This window comes from Pongo abelii, chromosome 2 (genome assembly GCF_028885655.2).
Source record: "Pongo abelii isolate AG06213 chromosome 2, NHGRI_mPonAbe1-v2.0_pri, whole genome shotgun sequence".
NCBI lineage: Eukaryota > Metazoa > Chordata > Mammalia > Primates > Hominidae > Pongo > Pongo abelii.
Window position 1 is genome coordinate 127,451,503 of NC_085928.1, and position 22,380 is coordinate 127,473,882.

The following is a 22,380-nucleotide window of genomic DNA, read 5'->3' on the forward strand; positions in this document are numbered from 1 at the left end:
TGCAATTATGTAAGTTAGCACTTAATAAATTCCCCTTTATATACGTATCGATTCCATTAGTTCTGTCCTTCTAGATAACCTAGACTAACACAGTAGGAGAGGAATGCAAAAATAGCTCTGGATCTTCATGTAGTTATAATTAATAATAACAAGTGACATTTTGTGAGCACTAACTATTTCAAGTTACTGTGGTTTTCAGATATTGTCTATTATAATACTTTTGGTGGTCCTATGAGAAGAGCCATCATTATCTCTATTTTTAGAAGAGAAAAAATGATGTTTAAGCAACTTGCTATCTTAGCCCGGGTTCCATAGAAAATGGAGCTTACATGTGAGCTTTTTGTTGGAGAGGAGAGGTAATAATCCCAGGGTAGTGAGAGTAAGGAAAAAAACAAGAAACAAAGAAGGGAAGGAAGGACAGCAAATACAATGTACTGTTACTGAGCTTGTCACAGCTTTATTAAGCAGCAGCATTTACTTGGTAATGGGAGATGTCTCTGGACAGATCTTATGGGACTTCTGTGCATTAGAAGAGTCGATTGTGGGAGGGAAGGAAGAATAATTCATTTCCTGTGTCTCATTGATGAAAGTTTGCCTATAGGCCTTATTTAACCTCCAGATTCTTTTGGATTGTGTTACTCAACCCCACTGGAAGTGTTGTGGGGGCAGGAGTATGCAGCCAGCACCTCTTTTAGAGCAGTTGGCAGTGGCCTGGGTACAGAAGCTGCTACAGCTCTCACCACACTGCCATGAGGGAACTCATGCTGGAAGCCAGCCCTCACCCTAAGAAGCCAGACAGCTGAAAGTGTTAAGAAATGGGACTGTCCATTGAACAGGCTACCAAAAGCCAGAGAGGCAGTTGGGACAGGACAGATCTGGGAAGGGAAATACTTGACAAGAGACATCACTCTTGTCTCTGCCTCACCTGGCATTCTCTGTGTGTCTATGCCTGTGTATCTGTTTTTTCAGTACAGTAGTCATATTAGATTAGGGCCCACCCTTATTCAGTATGACCTCATCTTAACTTGATTACCCCTGCAAAGATCCTCTTTCCAAACAAGGTCACATTCGCAGATACTGTGAGTTAGGACTTCAACATATCTTTTCAGGGGACACAATCCAACCCACACAACATCTTGATGATTAGAGAAGACATGGATAGAATTTGCAGAGAAAAGGAAGTGATTAATTTAGTTTTGAGTATGTTGAGTTTGAATTGCTTTTGAGATGGTAAGACTGTTATGTCCAATAAGCAACCCAAATATGTTTCTGGAGCCTCAGGGGAGTGTTTCTGGCTGGTAAGGAGACATAGGGTTATCAGCATCTGTGTGAAACTTGCTGTGAAATAGATAAGTGATGAATAAAACCTTGAGGAGCCACAACGCTTAAGAGGCAAACACAGAGACAGGAAGGTTGGGGTGACTTACAAGGAGTAGGCAGACAGGAAGTTCAAAAGAAAAAAAAACTAGAAGAAAGTAGTGTCAGACACGATGTGAGAAAGTTCCCAAGGAGGAACACAATGCTTTTCTAAGCTCAATAGTATTACAGAGCAGCCAGGTATTGAGAATTGTTTTTATATGGTGATTTCATATGAGTCCATCTAAAGGGTGGAAGAATATCCCTTGGATTTGCAGAAGGACAATGGTTATCCAGAGGGGTTTCAGGGGAGTGGTAAGGGCTGGGGTACAGGGGGATCATGACAAGCAATGGTAGGTAGAACTGTGGCAACAGCCAATAGAGGAAAACTGTGCTATGATGAAATATGAGAACAGGAGGTGTGGTTAGAAATCAGGAGACTTCTGCACAGCAAAAGAAACTACCATCAGAGTGAACAGGCAACCTACAAAATGGGAGAAAATTTTCGCAACCTACTCATCTGACAAAGGGCTAATATCCAGAATCTACAATGAACTCCAACAAATTTACAAGAAAAAAACAAACAACCCCATCAAAAAGTGGGCGAAGGACATGAACAGACACTTCTCAAAAGAAGACATTTATGCAGCCAAAAAACACATGAAAAAATGCTCACCATCACTGGCCATCAGAGAAATGCAAATCAAAACCACAATGAGATACCATCTCACACCAGTTAGAATGGCAATCATTAAAAAGTCAGGAAACAACAGGTGCTGGAGAGGATGTGGAGAAATAGGAACACTTTTACACTGTTGGTGGGACTGTAAACTAGTTCAACCATTGTGGAAGTCAGCGTGGCGATTCCTCAGGGATCTAGAACTAGAAATTCCATTCGACCCAGCCATCCCATTACTGGGTATATACCCAAAGGACTATAAATCATGCTGCTATAAAGACACATGCACACGTATGTTTATTGCGGCATTATTCACAATAGCAAAGACTTGGAACCAACCCAAATGTCCAACAATGATAGACTGGATTAAGAAAATGTGGCACATATACACCATGGAATACTATGCAGCCATAAAAAATGATGAGTTCACGTCCTTTGTAGGGACATGGATGAAATTGGAAATCATCATTCTCAGTAAACTATCGCAAGAACAAAAAACCAAACACCGCATATTCTCACTCATAGGTGGGAATTGAACAATGAGAACACATGGACACAGGAAGGGGAACATCACACTCTGGGGACTGTTGTGGGGTGGGAGGAGGGGGGAGGGATAGCATTGGGAGATATACCTAATGCTAGATGACGAGTTGGTGGGTGCAGCGCACCAGCATGGCACATGTATACATATGTAACTTACCTGCACATTGCGCACATGTACCATAAAACCTAAAGTATAATAATAATAATAATAATAATAATAATAAAAGAAAAAATAAATAAATAAATAAATAAAAAAAAAAAAAAAAAGAAATCAGGAGACTTCACGATCCTTGTTTCCAGACAGGAAAGAGCCGCTGATGGAGAAAGAGGATAAAGATGTGAGAAAGGGAGCAAGCAAGGGCTCAGAATGCAGCTCCCAGCTTCAAACACAGCACCTTTGTTATGGCTTCTTCTACATGTTGAGCTTCTGCACATTATTTAATATGAAGAAAGGGTTCTGGAAAATCATTGGAAACTGTTGAATTAGATGTCCTAGCTCTAAAAAGTTCTATTAATTATTACTTATACCTCTATACTGAGTAATTTATAGTAATAGCTTGAATGACCACATTCAGATAATCCTGGGCTATTTAAGGTCATGTTGCCAAAAAAAAACTTAATAGGAATAATTATTAATTATTTGGACACGTGTAAATTTCAGCTTTTAGATTTTGGTTTGTGTTTGAAAAATAAGAGCATTTCTCAGCACTGAACTATTAAAATATTTGTAGAGGTTTTTTACATGAAAATGAGATTTTAATACTGGTTCAATTTTTAAGCCATATATTACAGTAACCAAAATATATTTTTATAGCTCTCTGCTTAAGTAAAATTATGGGTAGTAATACCTCTTTGTGAAACACATGTATTATTTATTATCATTATAAAAGAAATTCATGTTGGTTGGAAGAGTTTGAAAAAATGTATATACATATCAAGAAAAAACTCAAATCACAATCACATATAATTTCACCACCTGGGGCTAAGAATTATTTCAATGTTTTTCATTCTTTTGTATTATGAAATATTTCATATGTGTAACAAATATCCATTTATGCATACTAGGTTTTACTACATCATGGCTTTATTATATTTTCTTAAGAAAAGGTTTTTGTTTTGTTTTGTTTTTTTGAGACAGAGTCTCGCTGTCGCCCAGGCTGGAGTGCAGTGGCATGATCTCAGCTCACTGCTACCTCTGCCTCCCAGGTTCAAGTAATTCTCCCGTCTCAGCCTCCGGACTAGCTGGGACTACAGGCACCGGCCACCATGCCTGGCTAATTTTTGTATTTTTAGTAGAGATGTGGTTTCACCATATTGGTCAGGCTAGTCTTGAACCGTTGACCTCAGGTGATCCACCCGCCCCAGCCTCCCAAATTGCTGGGATTACAGGCATTTGCCACTGCGCCTGGCCAGGAAAAGTTTTTTGAAGAAATAATGTTATAGAGTCAATTGAAGACTCTTCTTCATCCTACTTCCCCTTCCTACCCAGAGGTAACCACTATCTGGAAGTTGGTATGCATCCTTTCTATGTTTTTATACTTTTACGATGTGTGTAACTATTCATTCAACATGGAGAAATATCACTAGTAGCTGAAAGCACTGCCTCAGCCAAGCCCTCCTTAAGGAGATCTCGGCTGGAACTCCTGAAAAGGGCCTGAACTGAAGCCTCTGAACGGAAGTGCCTGAGCTAGGAAAGCAGAGAAGCCTATGAGCAGGGCTGGTTGGGGTGGAGGGAGCAGGGAGTGAGTTCTTGGCTGCAAATCCCTCCAGAAGCTGTAACATACTAGCTGTGTACCAAGTCTGATGTGGAGATGGCAGTTTCCCCCAATGAGGTCTGCCGGGCAAAGCCTTGTAACTGTCTAGGGTCCTGCCTGAAAGATAATATATAGGATTTTGGCCTGCAGCCATACTCCTCAATATGGTAATTCTATGTTTAACTTTTTGAGAAACTGCCAAATTGCCTTCCAAAGTGACTGCACCATTTTCCATTTCTACCAGGAATATGTGAAGTTTCCAATCTCCTACATGTTTGCCAATAGTTATTATTTAATCTATCTTTTGGATTATAGCCACACTAGTGGGTATGACATGGTATCTCACTGTGGTTTTTCATTGCATTTCTCTGTAACTCATGAAGTTTAACAACTTTTTTTTTTGCCCATTTTTAAACTGGGTTACTTGTGTTTTTATTATTGAGTTATAAAATTTTTACTTATTTTGGAAAGCAGATATGTATCAGATATATGATTTGTAAGTGTGTTCTTCTATGTGTTCTCTTCTCATTGTCTTGATAATGTCCTTTGAGGCACGAAAGTTTTCAATTTTGATGAAATCCAACTTACTGATTTGGTTGCTTGTGCTTAAGAGTCATTCTAGGAAACCATTGTGTAATCCAAAATCACAAAGACTTACACCTATATTTTCTTCCATAAGTTTTATAGTTCTAATTCTTATATTTAGGTCTATGACTCATTTAGCATTAATTTTTGCATATGGTGTGAGGTAAGTTTCCAACTTCATCCTTTTGCATGTGTGTATCTAGTTGTCCCAGTACCATTTGTTGAAATAACTTCTTTTCCTATTGAATTTTCTTGTCATTATTGTCAAAAATCAGTTGACCATATATATAAGGTTTATTTCTCAAGGGATTCTCAGTTTTATTTTATTAATCTATGTGCATATCCTTATGCCAGTCTCACACAGTGTTAATTACTGTAGCTTTGTAGTCAGTTTTGAAATCAAGAAGTATGAGTCCTTCGTTCTTATTTTTCAAAATTGTTTTGGCTGTTCTGTGTCCCATGTGTTTCTAGATCAATTTTAGGATCATCTTGTCAATTTCTGCAAGAAAAAAAAAAAGCCAATTGTGTTGAATCTGTAGATCAATTTGCCTATTGTGATAGGCAGGAAAATGATCCCCCCCTCCAAGATGTCTACATTCTAGTATAATCCCTAGACCCTATGGATATGTTATGTTACATGGTGAAGGGGGATTAAGGTAGCAGATGGATTTGAGGCTACTGGACCCAGTGTAATGACAAGTGTCTTTAAACATGAAAAAGGGAGGCAGAAGATTAAGTGCCAGAGGGATGTGCTGTGAGAAAGACTTGACTGGCCATTGCTGACTTTGAAGATGAAAGTGAGCCATAAGCCAAGGAATGTGGGCAGTCTCTAGAAGCTGGAAAAAGGCAAGGAAATAGATTCTCTCCTAGAACCTTCAGAAAGAAATGCAGCCCTACCAAAACCTTGATTTTAGTCCAGCAAGAACCAATTTAGAACAATCCAGGACTGTAAGATGTGTGTTCTAAACCACTGAATTTGTGGTGATTTGCACAGCAACAAGAGGAAACTAATGCAGCCATTTAAACAACGGCAAGTCTTCTAATTTTTGAACACAAAATGTCTTTCCATTTATTTAGGTCTTTTTTAAAACACTTTTTTCAATGATGTTATGCTCTTTTTAGTGTACGAGTCATGTACTTTTTTTATTAAATTTATCCCTAAGTTTTGGGGTTTTTTGATGCTATTGTAAATTGTTTTCTTAATCTCATCTTGGATTGTTCATTGCTAGAGTATAGAAATATAATTTATTTTTGCATATTGATTTTATGTACTATAAACTTACTGAACTCATATATTAGCTGTAATTTTTTTTGTGAATTTCTTGCAATTTTCTACACAAAATATCATATCATCTGCAAATAGAAATTGTCTTATTTCTTTCTTTCCCATCTGGAGACCTTTTATTTGCCTTTCTGACTAAGTGACTCGACTAGAAATTCCAGTACAATGTTGAATGAAGTGGTAAGAGCAGACTTCCTTGTCTTATTCCTGATCTGAAGAAGTGTTAGGGGAATATAAATTAAAAAACAAAATCTCTTGCCAACCCAGACAAGCTCAACCCAAAAGTAGAAAAGAAAACAGTTTGGATTTTTGAATAAACATTAAACCAGATGTCATTTTCAACATAGGCAATCCACTAAAGAGATAGAAAAGACAGAAAGAAATCTCATACAGCTAAGCAGATGTAACCCTTGTCATACATGTTCTCAAGATAAATGATAACTAGTCTTCAAGCAAGAGGACTTGACTCACCATTTGTCACACATAGTTCATCGTAAATTCATCTGATAATTGGGGTAGCCATCTGTATTTACTAATTGCCTTAATCCAAAAGAAAAACAAATTTATCATATCTTTACGACAGGAGGTAGGTTTGTAGTTTGGTCCCAGGTGCCTGCTGAGTTAGGCTCCGCCCTCCCATGGAAACTCCCCTGGTAGGTGCATTGTCTTCCTCATTGGCTTCATTTCAAAGAGATGGTGGCTACGCCTTTAAGGAAAAGGTTCCTGGGTTATAACACTGACAAGAGGCTTATTTAAGTTTTGGAAAGATTTACAGAGTTCATTTTAAAGAGGCAGAGAAAGAATGAACAATTATAAATTTTCTAAGGTGTATGCACTAAGAAAAGGCAGAGAGTGTGGAAAATCTCTTACCCTTCTTGTGTTGAGGGAGAACATAGGTGGTTATATGTATATGTGTGTTTTTCAAGATTCATGTTATTTACCCGTCTGAGTGGAAGCTGTTGGTCTTTATCGTGAAGCATAATGTTACCTGAGAATTGTGCAGATGTTTTTCATTGGGCTGAGGATATTTCCTTCTGTTCCTAGCTGAGTGCTTTTATCATGAAAGACAGTTGGACTTTGTCAAATGCTCTTGTCTGCATTTACTAAGATGATCCTTTTTTTTTTTTTTAGACTTCATTCTGTTAATATGATGTTTTACCTTGATTGATTTTTGTATTTTAAGCCGTCCTTGCTTTTCTGAGACAAATCCCACTTGGTCATGGTATACACAGTAGTCGCCTCTTTTTTTTTTTTTTGAGATGGAGACTTGATAAATTGCCCAGGCTGGAGTGCAGTGGCGTGATCTCGGCTCACTGCAACCTCTGCTTCCCAGGTTCAAGGGATTCTCCTGCCTCAGCCTCCTGAGCAGCTGGGATTACAGGCATGCGCCACCAAGCCCGGCTAATTTTTGTATTTTTAGTAGAGGCAGGGTTTCATTGTGTTGGTGAAGCCAGTCTCAAACTCCTGACCTTGTGATCCGCCCGCCTCGGCCTCCCAAAGTGCTGGGATTACAGGTGTGAGCCACTGCGCCCAGCCCACAGTAGTCCCCTCTTAGCCATGATTTCACTTTCCACAGTTTCAGTCAACTGCAGTTTGAAAATAGTAAATGGAAGATTTCAGAAATAAACAATTTGTAAGTTTTAAATTGTGCACCATTCTGCGCAGTGTGGTGAAATCTTGCACTGTCCTGCTCCTTCTCACCTGGGATGTGAATCCTCTCTTTTTCCAGTGTATCCACACTGCATGCTCTATCTACGCAGTAGTCACTTAGCTATCTCAGTGATCAGGTCAACTGTCATGGTATCTCAGTGCTTCTCTTCAAGTAACCCTTATTTTACTTAGTAATAGCCCCAAAGCATCAAAGTAGTGATGCTGGCATATTGTTATAATTCTTCTATTTTGTTATTAGTTATTGTTAATCTCTTACTGTATCTAATTTATTAATTAAACTTTATCATAGATATGTATATCTAGGGAAAAAAGTTTGTATAGGGTTTGGTACTATCTTCGGTTTCAGGCATCCACTGGGGGTCTTAGAACATATTTTCCCTGGATAAGGGGGTACTACTGTAATTCTTTTTATATGTTGCTGGGTTCAGTTTACTAGTATTTTATTGAAGATTTTTGTGTCTATATTTATAAGGGATATTGGTCTGTTTTCTTTCTTGTGACTTTATTTGCCTGGGTTTTGTAGCAGGTTAATACTGACCTCACAGAATGAGTTGGGAAGTGACATGATTTGGATTTGTGTCCCCACCCAAATCTCATGTTGGATTGTAATTCCCAGTGTTGGAGGTGGGGCCTGGTAGGAGGCGATTGGGTCACAGGGGCAGATGTCCCACTTTGGTGGTGCTGTTTTTGTGATAGAGTTCTCACAAGATCCCATTGTTTAAAAGTGTGTGACACCTCCCTACTCTCTCTCTTCCTCCTGCTCTGGCCATGCAAAGATGCCTGCTCCCACTTTACCTTCTGCCATGAGTCAAAGTTCCCTAGGGCCTCCACAGTCATGCCTCTTCTATAGCCTGTGAGCCAGTTAAACCTCTTTTCTTTATAAATTACCCAGTCTCAGGGATTTCTTTATAGCAATGTGAGAATGGACTAATACAGGATTTTCTTCTTTGTTTCGTAATGTTATGCCAGAGTTGGGTTGGAAAGTAAATCATGATATGTAGGGTTAAATAAAACCCATCTGAGGCCATGACTCACCAGACGCCTTAGATAGGAATTTGAGCAAGATAAAAAAATCAGAGGTTAGTCATCATTTTCATTGTCCTTATTTTCTAAGAAGCCTGTCAGTAAAATTTTTTTATCTTTATCACTCAAGTAATTTATAAAATGTTTTTTATTTCGAAGTTTTTGGTTTTTTCTCTTTGTTCAAAGCTTATATTTTATTTGGCTTTACTATGTCAGAATATAGCTTGTACAGTTATAGTTTAGAATAAATTGATAAATTGTTCATACTCTGATGATTCAGATAATCATTGCATAGCATTTATCCCCAACTTATTGGTTTAATACAATAATAATAATTTATTTGCTCAAATTCTGCAGTTTGAACAGGGCTTATTAATAACAGCTTATCTCTGCTCCATGAGGCATTAACTAGGGCAACTCAACTGGAATGGGAGGAATCTCTTTTAAGGAGGATATTGGTACTAGCTTTTGGCTGGGAGCTTACCCAGGGATATTGGCTGGGTTCTTGGTTTACTTCCATGTGTTCTCTTTAAATGGCTAGACTGGGGTTTGGTGTTTTCAGTATTGTGGTTAGAATCTGAGAGGGAATGTTCCAAGAGTTAGAGTTCTGAAAATATAGCCTGCATGTACAGGCATGCATCACAATTGCTAATGTCCCATTGGCTAAAGCCAGTCACGTGGCCAAAACGAGAAATAATGTATGGAGGGACTACACAAGGGCATATATACTAGTAAAAGTGTTTTCTCAATAGATCACCAAAGTAAGAATTTGCCACACCTGATATATAGAAAAGTTTATGTAAGTTTTATGAATTCCTTGAAGATAATGTGTTTTGTTTTTAGACTGCAGTACTCAATATATATTTATCCAACTATATTTACTGTATTGAATTTGTAATGATACTGTCTAGAATTATTTGTCTTTTCTTTGACTATTAAGGACCCTTCTCTTGGGCAGGGGTTCTTTTCTTTCTGTTTCTTTTCTTTCTCAATGACCCCATTCACAAAGCTGGTTAGTTTATACTTTTCATAAATTTGAGACAGTAGAGAAAAATTTTAAATTAATTCGTATGTCAATTTAAAATCAGTGAAACTTTAGTGTTGGTACAATCAAGGTATAATTTCTGATATGGTTTGGATCTTTGTCCCCACCTAAATTTCATGTTGAATTTTAATCCCATATGTTAGAGGTGGAGCCTGGTGGGAGGTGATTGTATTATGGGGGCGAATTTCTCCCTTGGTGCTGTTCTCATGATGGTGAGTTTTCGTGTGATCTGGTTGTTTAAAGTGTGCAGCACCTCTCCCTTCACTCTCCTGCTCCTGCTCTGGCCACATAAAATGTGCTGGCTCCTCCTTTGCCTTCTGCTATCATTGGAAGCTTCCTGATGCCTCCCAAGAAGCAAATGCCATCATGGTTCCTGTACAGCCTGCAGAACCGTGAGCCAATTAAACCTCTCTTCTTTCTAAATTACCCAGTCTCAGGTATTTCTTTGTAGTAGTGCAAGAACGGATTCCTACAGTCTTTAAATGTGATAAACAAAACAAAGTACAATCCTTATTTCAGCTTTGTTTACCTTTTGCCTTTCTCTCATTTAAACTGCCAACATCCAAGGAAAGAAGAGTCAAAACTTATTTGAGTAAATATAAAGACATTCTATGCCTTGTATTTTAAAAATGTATTGCATTTGGCAATTCTTATAACACACTGAACAGGTCATTTTCGTATTGTATAAGAAAGGAAGTTAAGGCACAAAGCAAATATCTTGTTTTCCACAGTCCTACAATTTTGAAGTGTCATTTCATTCAGCCACACCAGATCCATTGCTAACATGGTTTATTCTCTCCGTATAGAGCTGGCATCCCATGGGTTACCCAGATAGTAGTTCATTCCTAAATGGAACACAATAAATCTGGAACTAAATAAAGTGCTTTATTTCCCTCTGTTTTGAAAATCTGTATTGTGCAGAAAGAGAGAAGAAAGGATTGTCTTTATGTGTTCAGAGATTAAGACTAATTTTGATGGTGTTAAGAGCCGAAACTATGGAAGTTTTCAAGGGTAATGCTTTTAAAGAAAATAGCTCAGGAAACTTGCAGGGGTTGGAGCGGGAGGCAGGCCGAGAGGAAAGCTGGAGGCGCCGGTGGGGAACAGGTCGGAGTTGGAGCTTGGCCTGAAGTGGGACCGGTCCCTGGCGGATGCAGTCGTGAAGATAGGCACTGGTTTTGGACTAGGAATTGTTTTCTCACCTTCTTTAAAAGAAGAATGTGGCCATTAGCCTTCGGTTCTGGCATGGGATTTGGAATGGCTTACTCCAACTGTCACATGATTTCCAGGCTCCATATCTTCTACACGGAAAATATGTCAAAGAGCAGGAGCAGTGACTTCACCTGAGAACATCCCAGTGGGAGGACAAGAGAAATCATGTTTGTTCCTCAGGAATACTGAAGTGCCCTGGAGTAAGCTGCCATTCTTCTGTAACGGTGTTATCAGTAATGCTTTAAACTCCAGCACCTGGTTATGTATTTGAAACCAAGTCTGTTTCTTGTTTTGTATTTTCTCTCTGGAAATTGTAAGGAGGTGGTCTTAAATAAATTAAACAAAAATAGGAAAAAAAAAAAAAAAGAAAGAAAGAAAGTAAAAGCTGCCTGCACTGTATTTGAGTGACTTGAATAAGTAAAGGGAAGTTGAGGTAGGCCATTCAGCTTCTTGCTTACAGGAGGAGGGAAACTAGCAATTTAGTGCAGGTAAAATGGTAGTAAATATGGACTTTTACTTTTTAAGTTTTACCTAGAAATTATTGATGAAAAAAGCCAAGCTCCGTAAAATACTTGAAGAGATTTGTTCTGAGCCACATGTGAGGACCGTGACCCGTCACACTGCCTCAGGAGGTCCTGATAACGTGTGCCTAGGGGTGGTTGGGTTACAGCTTGGTTTTACATGTTTTAGGGAGACCTAAGACATCAATCAACATATGTAAGGTATACATTGATTTGGTCCAGAAAGGTAGGACAACTTGAAGCAGGTGGCGTGGGTGGGATTCATAGATTTTCTGATTGATGATTAGTTAAAACTAATATTATCTAAAGACCTGGAATCAGTGGAAACAAGTGTCTGGGTTAAGATATGGGATTGTGGAGACCAAGGTTCTTATCATGTAGATGAAGTTGCATAGGTGGCTGCCCTTAGAGGCAATAGATGGCAAATGCTTTCTATTCCAATCTTTAAAAGGTTCTAGACTCTCAGTTAATCTCTTCAGGATCAGAAAAAGACCTGGAAAGGGAAGGGGATTCTCTACAAAATGCATTTCCCCCACAAGAGATGGCTTTGCAGGGCCTTTAAAAATATGTCAAAGGAATATATTTTGGGGTAAAATACTTTGATTTTTTTCAGGGCCTGCTATCTGTCGTGTGATGCTACACTAGAGTCAGGTTGGAATTTGGTATCTTATTCCTACAAAGATCAGTCCTAAGATCTCTGTTGTAATGTTAATGCTGATCAGCTGTGCCTGAATTCCAAAAAGAGGAGAGTATAATGAGGCATGTTTGAGCACCCTTACCTATCATGGCCTGAACTAGTTTTTCAGGTTTCTTTGGAATTCCCTTGGCCTACAGGATGGGTCCATGGATTCGGTCGAGGGGCTTAGAATTTTAGTTTTGGTTTACAAAACCTAGGAGTCATATATTGGACAATTGCTCATTTTTTCAAACCTTAATTTTTGGTCAAGTTAGTAGAAACGATGACCAATTATGGCAGACCAGAATGTCAACAAAGCAAAATACCAAAGAAAACGGCTTGTTGTCATGTCAGCAGTACAGACAGCAAAGATCAGTTTTAATAAAATGTGACTTAAAGTTCCTCTCTCTGAAACCCCTTCTTTCTTTATTCCCCCTACTCTGTCTTTATCTTGTTACCAGTGGAGGGAGTCCAGGTTCTTGGCATCTTGAACAAAGAATTGGACAAAACGCACAAAGCAAGGAAAGAATGAAGCAACAAAAACAGGAATTTATTTAAAATGAAACTATGCTTCACAGGTGGGAGTGGGTTGAGCATAGGGGCTCAAGAGCCCTGTTACAGGATTTTCTGGGGTTTAAATACCCTCTAGAGGTTTCCATTGGTTACTTGGTGTATGCCCTATGTAAATGAAGAGGATGAAGTAAAGTTACAGTCATTTACTTGGGGTACGCCCAATGTAAATGGAGAGGATATTTCCTGTCATAGCTAAAGTGTTTTCATTTAATTTAGTTCTAGGAAGTCAGCATGAATTGGCCTTATGTTCCCTGCCTCCAGACTCTAGTCTCCTGCCTGCATCCCACACTCTAGTTTGAGGGAAATTACGATAAAGTTACTCCCTGTGTGGCCTTGGCCTCAGTATCTTTTCAAGCTATTATCTTTTAGTCCACCACCAACCAACAGTCACTGTCAAACATACTCAAGCCCTGAGTTCCCCATGTTTTCACCCCTCTTCCTCATTTTCTCCTTATCTACTTCCCAGAAATAACTGCTATATAACATAGAAGAATAAATCACTAATTGTGAGAACTCACACATTGGCCTCAGAGAAGATATTTTGGGTAAAGGACATTCCTTGGTCCTCAAATGTCATTAAATCTGTGTTTTCTGTTGACAGGTGTCTTTGTATCTGCTCAGCAAATGGGAATAGGGAGACAGAGTGAAATTGGTTGTGAGAAAGTTGTCAAAGGCCATGGCCATTGGTTTTCACATATTCAGTGAGGGAACTTCCGCTTCAGAGATGAAAGAGGAATGCATTTCTTTTGTTCTTTAGCCATGTAAGATTACAGATTTAGGATCTATTTGCCCAGCATTTTTTGAGCAAATATGGTGATGATTCAGGTTAAGACATCTATAATTCTTAAAAGTGACTTTGAAATATGTGTTAGCTATCTGTTAAAATAAAAATGCCTTATTTTGCTTAAAAATCTTAAAACACAGATTTTAATACTGTACCAAAGCAATAATCAAAAATTATTTACATGTTCATGAATTTGTTTTAATAGAACAAATTTTAATTTGGAAAATATTGTTGACTCTGTCCTCAGTGATTAAACCACACTGAAAAACAAATGTAATCTTTATCTTAAAACTGTGCATATCTGTCACGAAGGTATTTTCAGTCTTTAATTGATGGACATAGCATTTGGAACAGGATAGATACTACAGATTATCTCTCTGTCTTACAGATGTGAGGAAATTAATATCTACCCAACCTCACCTCCAAAGTCAAACAGCCTATTAAGGCCACAGAACAGTTTAAAAGTCAATTCATGTGATAAATGTTATTTTAAAAAATAGTCTGTTTTCTTCATGGCACCTAATAAATTTTTGATCAATCAATCAATCAATTAATTAGTACATTAGTTGTCTCCTTTACTGGAATGTAAACTCCATGAGGCCAGGTACTTTGTGTGTGTTTGTTTGCTCCTGTATTCTACTACGTTCTCCTGGCACATAGTATTGCTTGGAGATGAACGGGTAAATGTGCCGGATAGGGGTTTCCATGAACTAGGGGCAAAGATCAGGAGGGAGGCTAACATGGGTGGGACAGGGTGAGAGTAGGCTGCCACTCGTGTTTTGAGATCATACATACTTTTACCAAACTGGACCTAATGGAAAGGACAACTGACACCCCTGTCACCACTACCAACATTTTTACCTATAATAGTAAAGGTTCTTGGTCTATCTGACTTTGACTTTAATAGACTGAAGGTCAACTATTTGGTTGTCCACTCAGAACTCCTCAGAATTCAGGAATATGACAGTCCCTTCTTCACTACCATATTTATTCTGCTGCCTGTTTTTTTCTAGCTCACTTATTGTCACAGTCCCTATGAAATATGACAGATCTCTCTATGTAATAATAATGCCACTTTGCATTTGTATAGTACTTAGTATTTTTCATGGCACTTGCACATTTATTATCTCATGAACAGATTCTACATAAATTGGAGTGTCGCATGAAATGATCTGAAATCAATTGTGTCATTCGGTCAATGTCCACTGATCCTAGTGGAGAGATGAAAATTGAGTCTGATTTGACTCATCATTTTGCAGTAAAAACAAGAAACTAATTAAAGGCAGATCAACAGCTACACTGGTAATCACAGGTCCTGGTTTGCATAATGCAGTGTCAGTCTCTTCTGCTTTTTACTGTTATGAATTTTGTGTATATTAGATGTAAAATGTTTCCCTAACTTGAAGAAGTATTGCATTAATCTATCAAATAATGGATCGGTTTTAGTTGTAGCAGTTATCTACCACTCATTCATAAAAAATACATTGATAACTCTTCCAGGTGGAGTGTCTTGTCACTCTGGTTCATAAAATATTATTTAGAGGTCTGAATCATGTGTAGGGGTGAAGATAACTTCCTCCTTCCTCACCCTTCTGAAGGTTTGATAATTTGAGTCTATAAAACAAATGCATAATAGACAGATTGATAGGAGAAAGGTATACAAATTATTACTTGCACATGTGTACATGAGAACAATAAGAAATATGAAAACTCAGAAAAGGCCAGATGACTGAAGGTTTTATACCATCTGGAAGTCGCAGAAGGAATAGGGGCTTGGATTGTGCAAGACAGGTTATGGGAGGGAGGGACAAGAAAAGGCCTGGCTAGTGAAGGTGGTCTTGTCATACAGAGTGCTATGGTTTGAAAGTTTGTTCCCTCCAAAACTTAGGCTGAAACTTAATTCCCCATGTGGCAGTATTAGGAGATGGGACCTTTAAGAGATCACTGGATCATGAGAGAAGAGCCCTTATGATCTAGTGGATCATAAGGATCCATTCATGGATTAAGGAATTAATGAGTTATTATGAGAATGGGACTAGAGGGAGACCCAAGTGAGCACTCTCAGCCCCTTTGCCGTGTGATGCCTCGTGCTGCCTTGGGACTCTGCAGAAAGTCCGCACCAGCAAGAAGGCCCTCACCAGATGCAGCCCCTCATCCTTGGATTTTCAGCCTCCAGAATTGTAAGAAATAAGTTCTTTTTCTTTATAAATTGTCTGGTTTCAGGTATTCTGTTATAAGGAACAGAAACAGAAAACAGACTAAGACATGAAATGTCACAGGTAGCAGTTCTCAGAAAGAATAGATGGTGGCCTGTGGTAACATGTCTCTGTCAGACTTTCAAAGGTGTCATACTCTCCCTCTCATTCCTGAGTTAATCTTTCCTGGATTTGGATAGGAGTGGGGTGGGGGTGGGCTCAGAGAAACCCTAGCTGTTTATTTCATGAATGTAGATTTTCTCTACAGATGCAAATATTCTCCACAAAAGACAGATTTTCAAGAAGATTTCTGTGGTTTGCAGTTCCTTTGAATAGCTATATGGAAATATGCCAAAGAAGTGTTTTTTGGGGGTGAGATATTCTGGTTTTATTCACATGCATGTCCCTAAACACAATCCACAGGAGCTAGGTGACCTAATAAGAGGGTTTGGCATCTAGAAACCAGTCGTGGCCCACCTTTGTTATGGGACTAAGGAGGCTATTCTGATGGCTTCTACTCCAGTTTGTTTATTATTTAACTTAACATTTACAGAGACATTTGGTAAAAATGTTTGTAAAAACTAGGCCTGAATTTAACATTTCATATATTCAAATGTGTTTTGTACTTTAAGATGCTGCTTATATTTTAAAGAACTTTTAAATCATTGATTTCATTGGTGGTTAAGGCATGTTAATGCATAGCTTCATGCAACATGAGAGAAATAGAAAGCATTTAGAGAAGTGTCCCAAATGCCCAATATAAACACCCTGCTTTGCTATTTTTGTAACATAAGTGCAGAAAACCATAGATAGTGTTTAAATAGCTCTTTTTGTGCCTTTCTAGAATAAAGATGACTTAAACACTAACAAAGAAGAGTACATGAATAATACTGCAATTTAGGATTGCCAGATGAAATACAGGGTGGCCAATGAAATTTGAATTTTGAATAAACACCAATGAACATTTTAGTTTATGTCCCGTTTACTGTATTTTTTAGCATATTTTTCAACTATTGCATTTTTAAAAGTAATTCAAATTTAACTGGCTGTCCTATATTTTTAGTGGATAAAGCTGTCAATGCTGGATGCTGTCCAGAAGCAGGCAGGCTCTCAAATTTGTGTTAAAGGTGTGCCAATTTCTTTTAGTGGCATAGTATATTATTCCACAGCTCTTGAATGTGTCATCTAATTCTCTTGTCTCTCTGTAAGAGGTCTGTGTTCAGAAAAGTCAGAGCTGTTTAGGTGTCAAATCTTTTTAATTAACTGCGTAATTGCAGTAGTCATCTATGAGCTGAGAACATTTCCGTGATGCCAGGCTTATAGACAGCACATGCTCTGAGGATAAGGTTTTGAGAGACTCTTCACATCTGGAATGATGTTGCCCATTGAATATCCCCAGTTGTGGATCTTGCAGACATGCATGAATTAATATATTCCAAATTGATATCGTTTCTTCCTGTACATCTGCTCCCCCTGTATCTGTGTTAATGACTCTTATACCCATTTAGTCACCAGAACCAAATATTTGGGAGCCTAGAGAAGGAGGGGATCATCTTTCCTTTCTCTTTTTCTCCTCCCCACATCCAATCAATTCTGAAGTCCTGTGGCTTTCATCTTCTCATTTCCCTGATCACCACATTAGTGGGCTTGTCTAGCTTTCCAGTCTCTTTTCTGGCTCAATCCCTTTACTCCTCCATAGTGGAGAATGCCATAAGGCTGATCAGGGTGCTCTTTAATTTTTGTGGCTCTTGTGGGACCAGGTTATATTTTATCAATGCTATTAAGTGCTTATAATAAGTAGGACCTCATAGAAAAGGATCAAGGCATGGATGGATCTCTCTACATTCATGATTCTGCCTAGTATCTTTTCTGCTAAGCTATGCTTATCTCACCATATATCTGAATATTATGTTGCTCACTTTTTCCAGAAAATGCACCGAGATTTATTTCCCCATGGTTTTTCCAAGTTTCCGCATCCTCATTAGTTCTCATTAACTCCTATCCTACCATAGTGATGGTTTTTTGAGCCATTTCTCGGCAACGGTTTACCTACCTTCAGCAACCATAAATATCCATGGACATGCACACAAACATTCACATACACATACAAACACACAGACATCCGCAATACATGCATACACACAAAAATACACACACACACACACACACATTTTATTCATCCTATATTGCTACATGCTGTACAATGAATTATAATTAGAACATTTGATTTTCAGTTTAAATAAATGGTACTTACTGGCACACAGACTTAATTATGTCACCTCAGGTCAGAATTTTATCCTCATGAGTTCAGATAGAGTTTTGCCTTCTTGAGTGCACAAGTAGTGGATCTTAAACCTTCAGACAGAAGGTTTATGTTCTTTTTTCAGTAACGGTGATAAGTTAGTTCTCTTTCTCCTTTGTATTTAAGGTACTCCTGGGAGATGAAGGTGTGATAGCCAATACCTGAGAACTAAATGTACTTTTTAATAGACTCAGAATTAACACATTGCAGTGGGATGCGGAAATCCCTTTTCTATCTTTACCTGGTGAAGCAAATATTATTTGATAAATAACTTCAATAAAATAGACTTACAGTAGTAAGTCTATTTTTATTTATTTATACAATAGACTTTGTAATAGTCTTCAAACAATTTAGCCCTCACTGTGTCCCAAACTCCTTGAGATTCTTTTATTAATATTTTCTAACACTTGTTAAGGGAACATTTTCTTTTACGACATCTCTAAATGTCATTGTTTCCAAGATGCTATATCATTATATTGTCAATGAGTTACTTCTTCAATGATAGTTTTTCAATTTCTCTTAAGGTTTTAATTTCTTCTTCAATTTCTCATACCTGTGCCCTAGTATTTCTTTCAGCTCATTAGTGGTGAAAATAAGCTAGTTCTTATAAACTGTTAGTTGTCAAATATTACCATCTTATCTTTTGAAGAAAGAACTAGCATTTAGAGGATAAATTTAACTGCTAATGTGGTAATGCTGGACACACCAGGAATTAGGGGCAAATCTGAAGCCAGCAGATGTCCTGGAAACATTAACTCTTGACATCAGAAAGGTTCCCTGGGATGCAGAGTAGTCACCCTGGAGTCTTACAGATTAAGAAATAGCACACACACATATTTAAAAGGATTGCTTGAAGTGATTAGGTTTGAAGTGCAAATGGCAGCAGAGGTGGAAGTAGAAAAATAAATAGAAATGTTTGCCTTAGGAAGTCATGTGGGGGCAAAGACAGTCACAGGCCCAGGGCTTTAAGATATCTCCCAGGGAGCTATCTTCCTGTTGCAGATGCTCAGGCCTTTGTCCTGTAGGGTTGTTTTGTACACCTCCGAAACAGTGCTTGAAATTCGAGAAAATAAGCATTGTTGACTTGGGATGAGTTCTCCGCTCTAATTTATAAAATAGGCAAATTGTTTAGAGTCCACAGCTTTAACCCTATTTTCATCAGTGATTTGTAACAGAGCCTTCATCTCTGTGTGCACCTGAGGGACTTGAGGAATGGAAATTAGGTGTGTGAGTTACCAGAATATGGTTTCAATGGAAGCCTTGGATGTGAATGAAATTATCCAAGGACAGAGTAAAGTATGAAGAGAAGATGAATGAGCAAATGAAGGAGGAAGCCACTGAAGGGTCATTATATGGTATCTGAGAGGGAGGAAGGAACCATTTTTTCTAATATTGCAACTTGCCACCTTACCTCCTCTCGAGACCTCCTTTATTCTAGTTGAGTTTATTTTCCAATAGCATTTTTCACTTATTAAAATACTACATCATTTACTTTTAAGTTATTTTCTTGTGTTTTATTTCATATCTTCTCTGCCTCCTGTCCCTTACTAGAAGGTAAGCCGCATGAGGACAGATTCCAAGCAGGGAGAAGAGTGACTAGTACTTCTACTAGTCACTAGTGCTTAGTCATATTTACTGGATGAGTGAAAAACATAGCAGTGTTTCAAGAGGAAAGTCTGCTACAGACTGAATGCTTGTGTCTCTCCAAAATTCCTATATTGAAATCCTAATCTGCAACGTGATGGTATTAGGAAGTGTGGCCTGTGGTAAGTGATTAGGTCATGAGGGCTCTGCCCTCACCAATGGGATTAGTGTCGTTATAAAAGAGACATTGAAAATTTATCTTTTGAGGAGAAAATGGAAAGCTGTCCTCCAAACAAGTGCAGGTGCTGGCTGTGGGGAGTGAAAGCACACCAAAGATAGGAAATGCAAAAGGGATTTGAGGAGATATGGGTGGAACACTCACAGCTTGTGCTTTGTGATCTTTTGGAAATATGAAGCAAATCTTCTGAGATCTCAGTAGATGAGAATATGATAAATTTTTCTGTGGGGAGCCAAAGACATTTTCTGTGTTGAGCATGTTTTCTTCTTGTTAAAGCATTTTTCTTTTTTAACTTGAGCAGTTGATGAAGGGATGGCAGGGAATACTTTTCGTACATTTAGAACCAGCAGAGCCCTGTGGAAATTTCAGCCCCACTTCCCCCATTTCCATATTATTGAACTGAAAAACACTAAATATGAAAATGCTTAACTGAAAGACCTAGAAATCATACTTTTCTTTGCAAATACATACTATAAATCTTAAACTAGGAATTCTTCTTCCTCTCAAGAACAATAATTTGTTGATTATTTTTAAGTCAATACTGATGTATACCTGCCCTGATTGTTTTGATGCCAATTTATAAATTTCTTTATACCTTAACCCTCTGTCAAAGCTAACTATATTTATCTTTACTCCATTGGAGTACTGAGGCCAGACCCAAGTACTTATTATGGAACTGAATTAGCAAGCTACTTAATTTAGGGTGTGTGTGTGTTGAGTACTTTTAGTACTTTGTTTTTTAGTGTACAAATATGTTAGACGAAACTTCTATTAGTACAAAATGTCCAAGGGAACTACACTCGTCTCCACATAAATTAAATCCAATTAAATTAAAAAATAGATTCACGAACCCTTGCAGATTATTTAAATGTTGTTTAAATTGTGTGGCAATTTCAGAAGCAGTGAACATGGTAGATATTGTCATTTCCTGCAACATATTTAAATATGGTCTTCCCCCTACTTATTATGCTAGAGCTGAATAGTAAAGGGAAAGGCTCTATCAGTCATTTTTTTTCCAAATTAACACCTTATCATTAGTCACCACAAAGTCTCAGTGGCATTCAACTTCAGAATCACAGGTATGTGAGCCTGCTAGGCTAGTTCTCCTCCAGCCTGTTGGTATATGGATTGTCTAGGGGCAGACTGGTTCTGTGTGTCTTATGCTGGGCCCAGGCTGCAAGGGTGGAAGCTACCTGTTACACATTCTTCCTCTGGTAGTGGACTGAAGCTCCTAGAAGGATAAATGGAAGCCCTCAGTACCTGTTCAGACTGAGGCTCTAATCAGGTTATTGTCACTTCCACATTCCAATGGTGGTCAAAGGAAGAAAACACAGTCAAAACCAAAGGCAAGAACGGATGATGAACACTGCCCAGAAGAGGCTACAGCAAGGGTGGGATGTACAGAAGCTCCCAGAGCAGCAAAGAACTGGGGCCAGAAACTCCATCTACCACAGTGGGCTTGCTCTTTCTGGAAATAAACACATCCTTGGATGCATACTAGGTGATATTTATATGAGTTATTGGTATTTAGTGCTTAAACTGGAATTGCTTGATATGCTTCCTGGTTCATCTGAGGCTGGGAAATTTCAAACAGACTTTTTGATATCCTTTCCTGAAATAGTGATTAAGTTAAACATTTCAGATACTTAAAAAATAACTCCAGTAAAGCTTGAAAATTGGATCTTTCTGAGCAGATTCTCCCTTCCTTAGAATATATTAATGTCCTTATTTTACGTCAGCCCCGAGGTACTGAAGAGTGAGCCGTATGGGGAGAAGGCTGATGTCTGGGCAGTAGGCTGCATCCTTTATCAGATGGCGACTTTGAATCCCCCCTTCTACAGCACTAACATGCTGTCCTTGGCTACAAAAGTAAGCAACGCTCAGAGACAAAAGGGTCTCGTGTAGCTAAAAATGTAATTCCTTTTCTTATTAAACAGATCTTTGTGATTTGTATATAACTGCCCATTAAAAGCAAGAATTGTTTTTATTAACTGCATGATCCAGTTTATTTTTTCCACTTTCTTCTAAATATATATCTCATGAAATGGCTTATTTCCCTCTATAATTGTCTTTATTTATAATACAAAATTATTTTTAAAAAGACGTTTAGTCTTCTATTATTTATTTATTTATTTATTTATTTATTTATTTATTTATTTTTTGAGACAGAGTCTCACTCTGTCAGCCAAGCTGGAGTGCAGTGGCATGATCTTTGCTCACTGCAACCTCCGCCTCTGGGGCTCAAGCAGTTCTCCTGCCTCAGCCTCCTGAGTAGCTGGGATTACAGGCATGTGCCACCATGCCCGAATTTTTTATTTTTTTTTTTAGGTTTCACCATGTTGGCCAGGCTGGTCTTGAAC

The 22,380-nt window shown here is 38.2% G+C and overlaps 1 protein-coding gene, 1 long non-coding RNA gene and 1 pseudogene across 23 annotated transcripts in view; 2 read left to right on the forward strand and 1 right to left on the reverse strand.

The window, feature by feature from the left end:
- Positions 1-22,380, forward strand: part of NEK10 (NIMA related kinase 10) — a 266,823-nt gene that overhangs the window by 148,919 nt on the left and 95,524 nt on the right. For 21 of the 22 annotated variants that reach the window (XR_008523824.2, XM_054552456.2, XM_054552461.2 and 18 more), the window contains one exon: positions 21,760-21,889. The exons of the other annotated variant lie outside the window; for it this stretch is intronic. Coding sequence is in view for 20 of the 21 variants with exons in the window: in XM_054552456.2 (XP_054408431.2) it covers positions 21,760-21,889 (130 nt within the window). In the remaining variant the exon portion in view is untranslated. The remainder of the gene's footprint in view (positions 1-21,759; positions 21,890-22,380) is intronic. 22 annotated transcript variants of the gene reach the window in all.
- LOC129058607 (uncharacterized) lies at positions 3,803-9,482 on the reverse strand. Its single transcript, XR_008523825.2, has 3 exons — positions 9,378-9,482; positions 6,671-6,739; positions 3,803-5,416 (listed from the first exon to the last, which is right to left on the reverse strand). It is a non-coding gene; the product is annotated as an uncharacterized LOC129058607 (long non-coding RNA).
- LOC103890225 (MICOS complex subunit MIC10-like) lies at positions 10,305-13,766 on the forward strand (annotated as a pseudogene).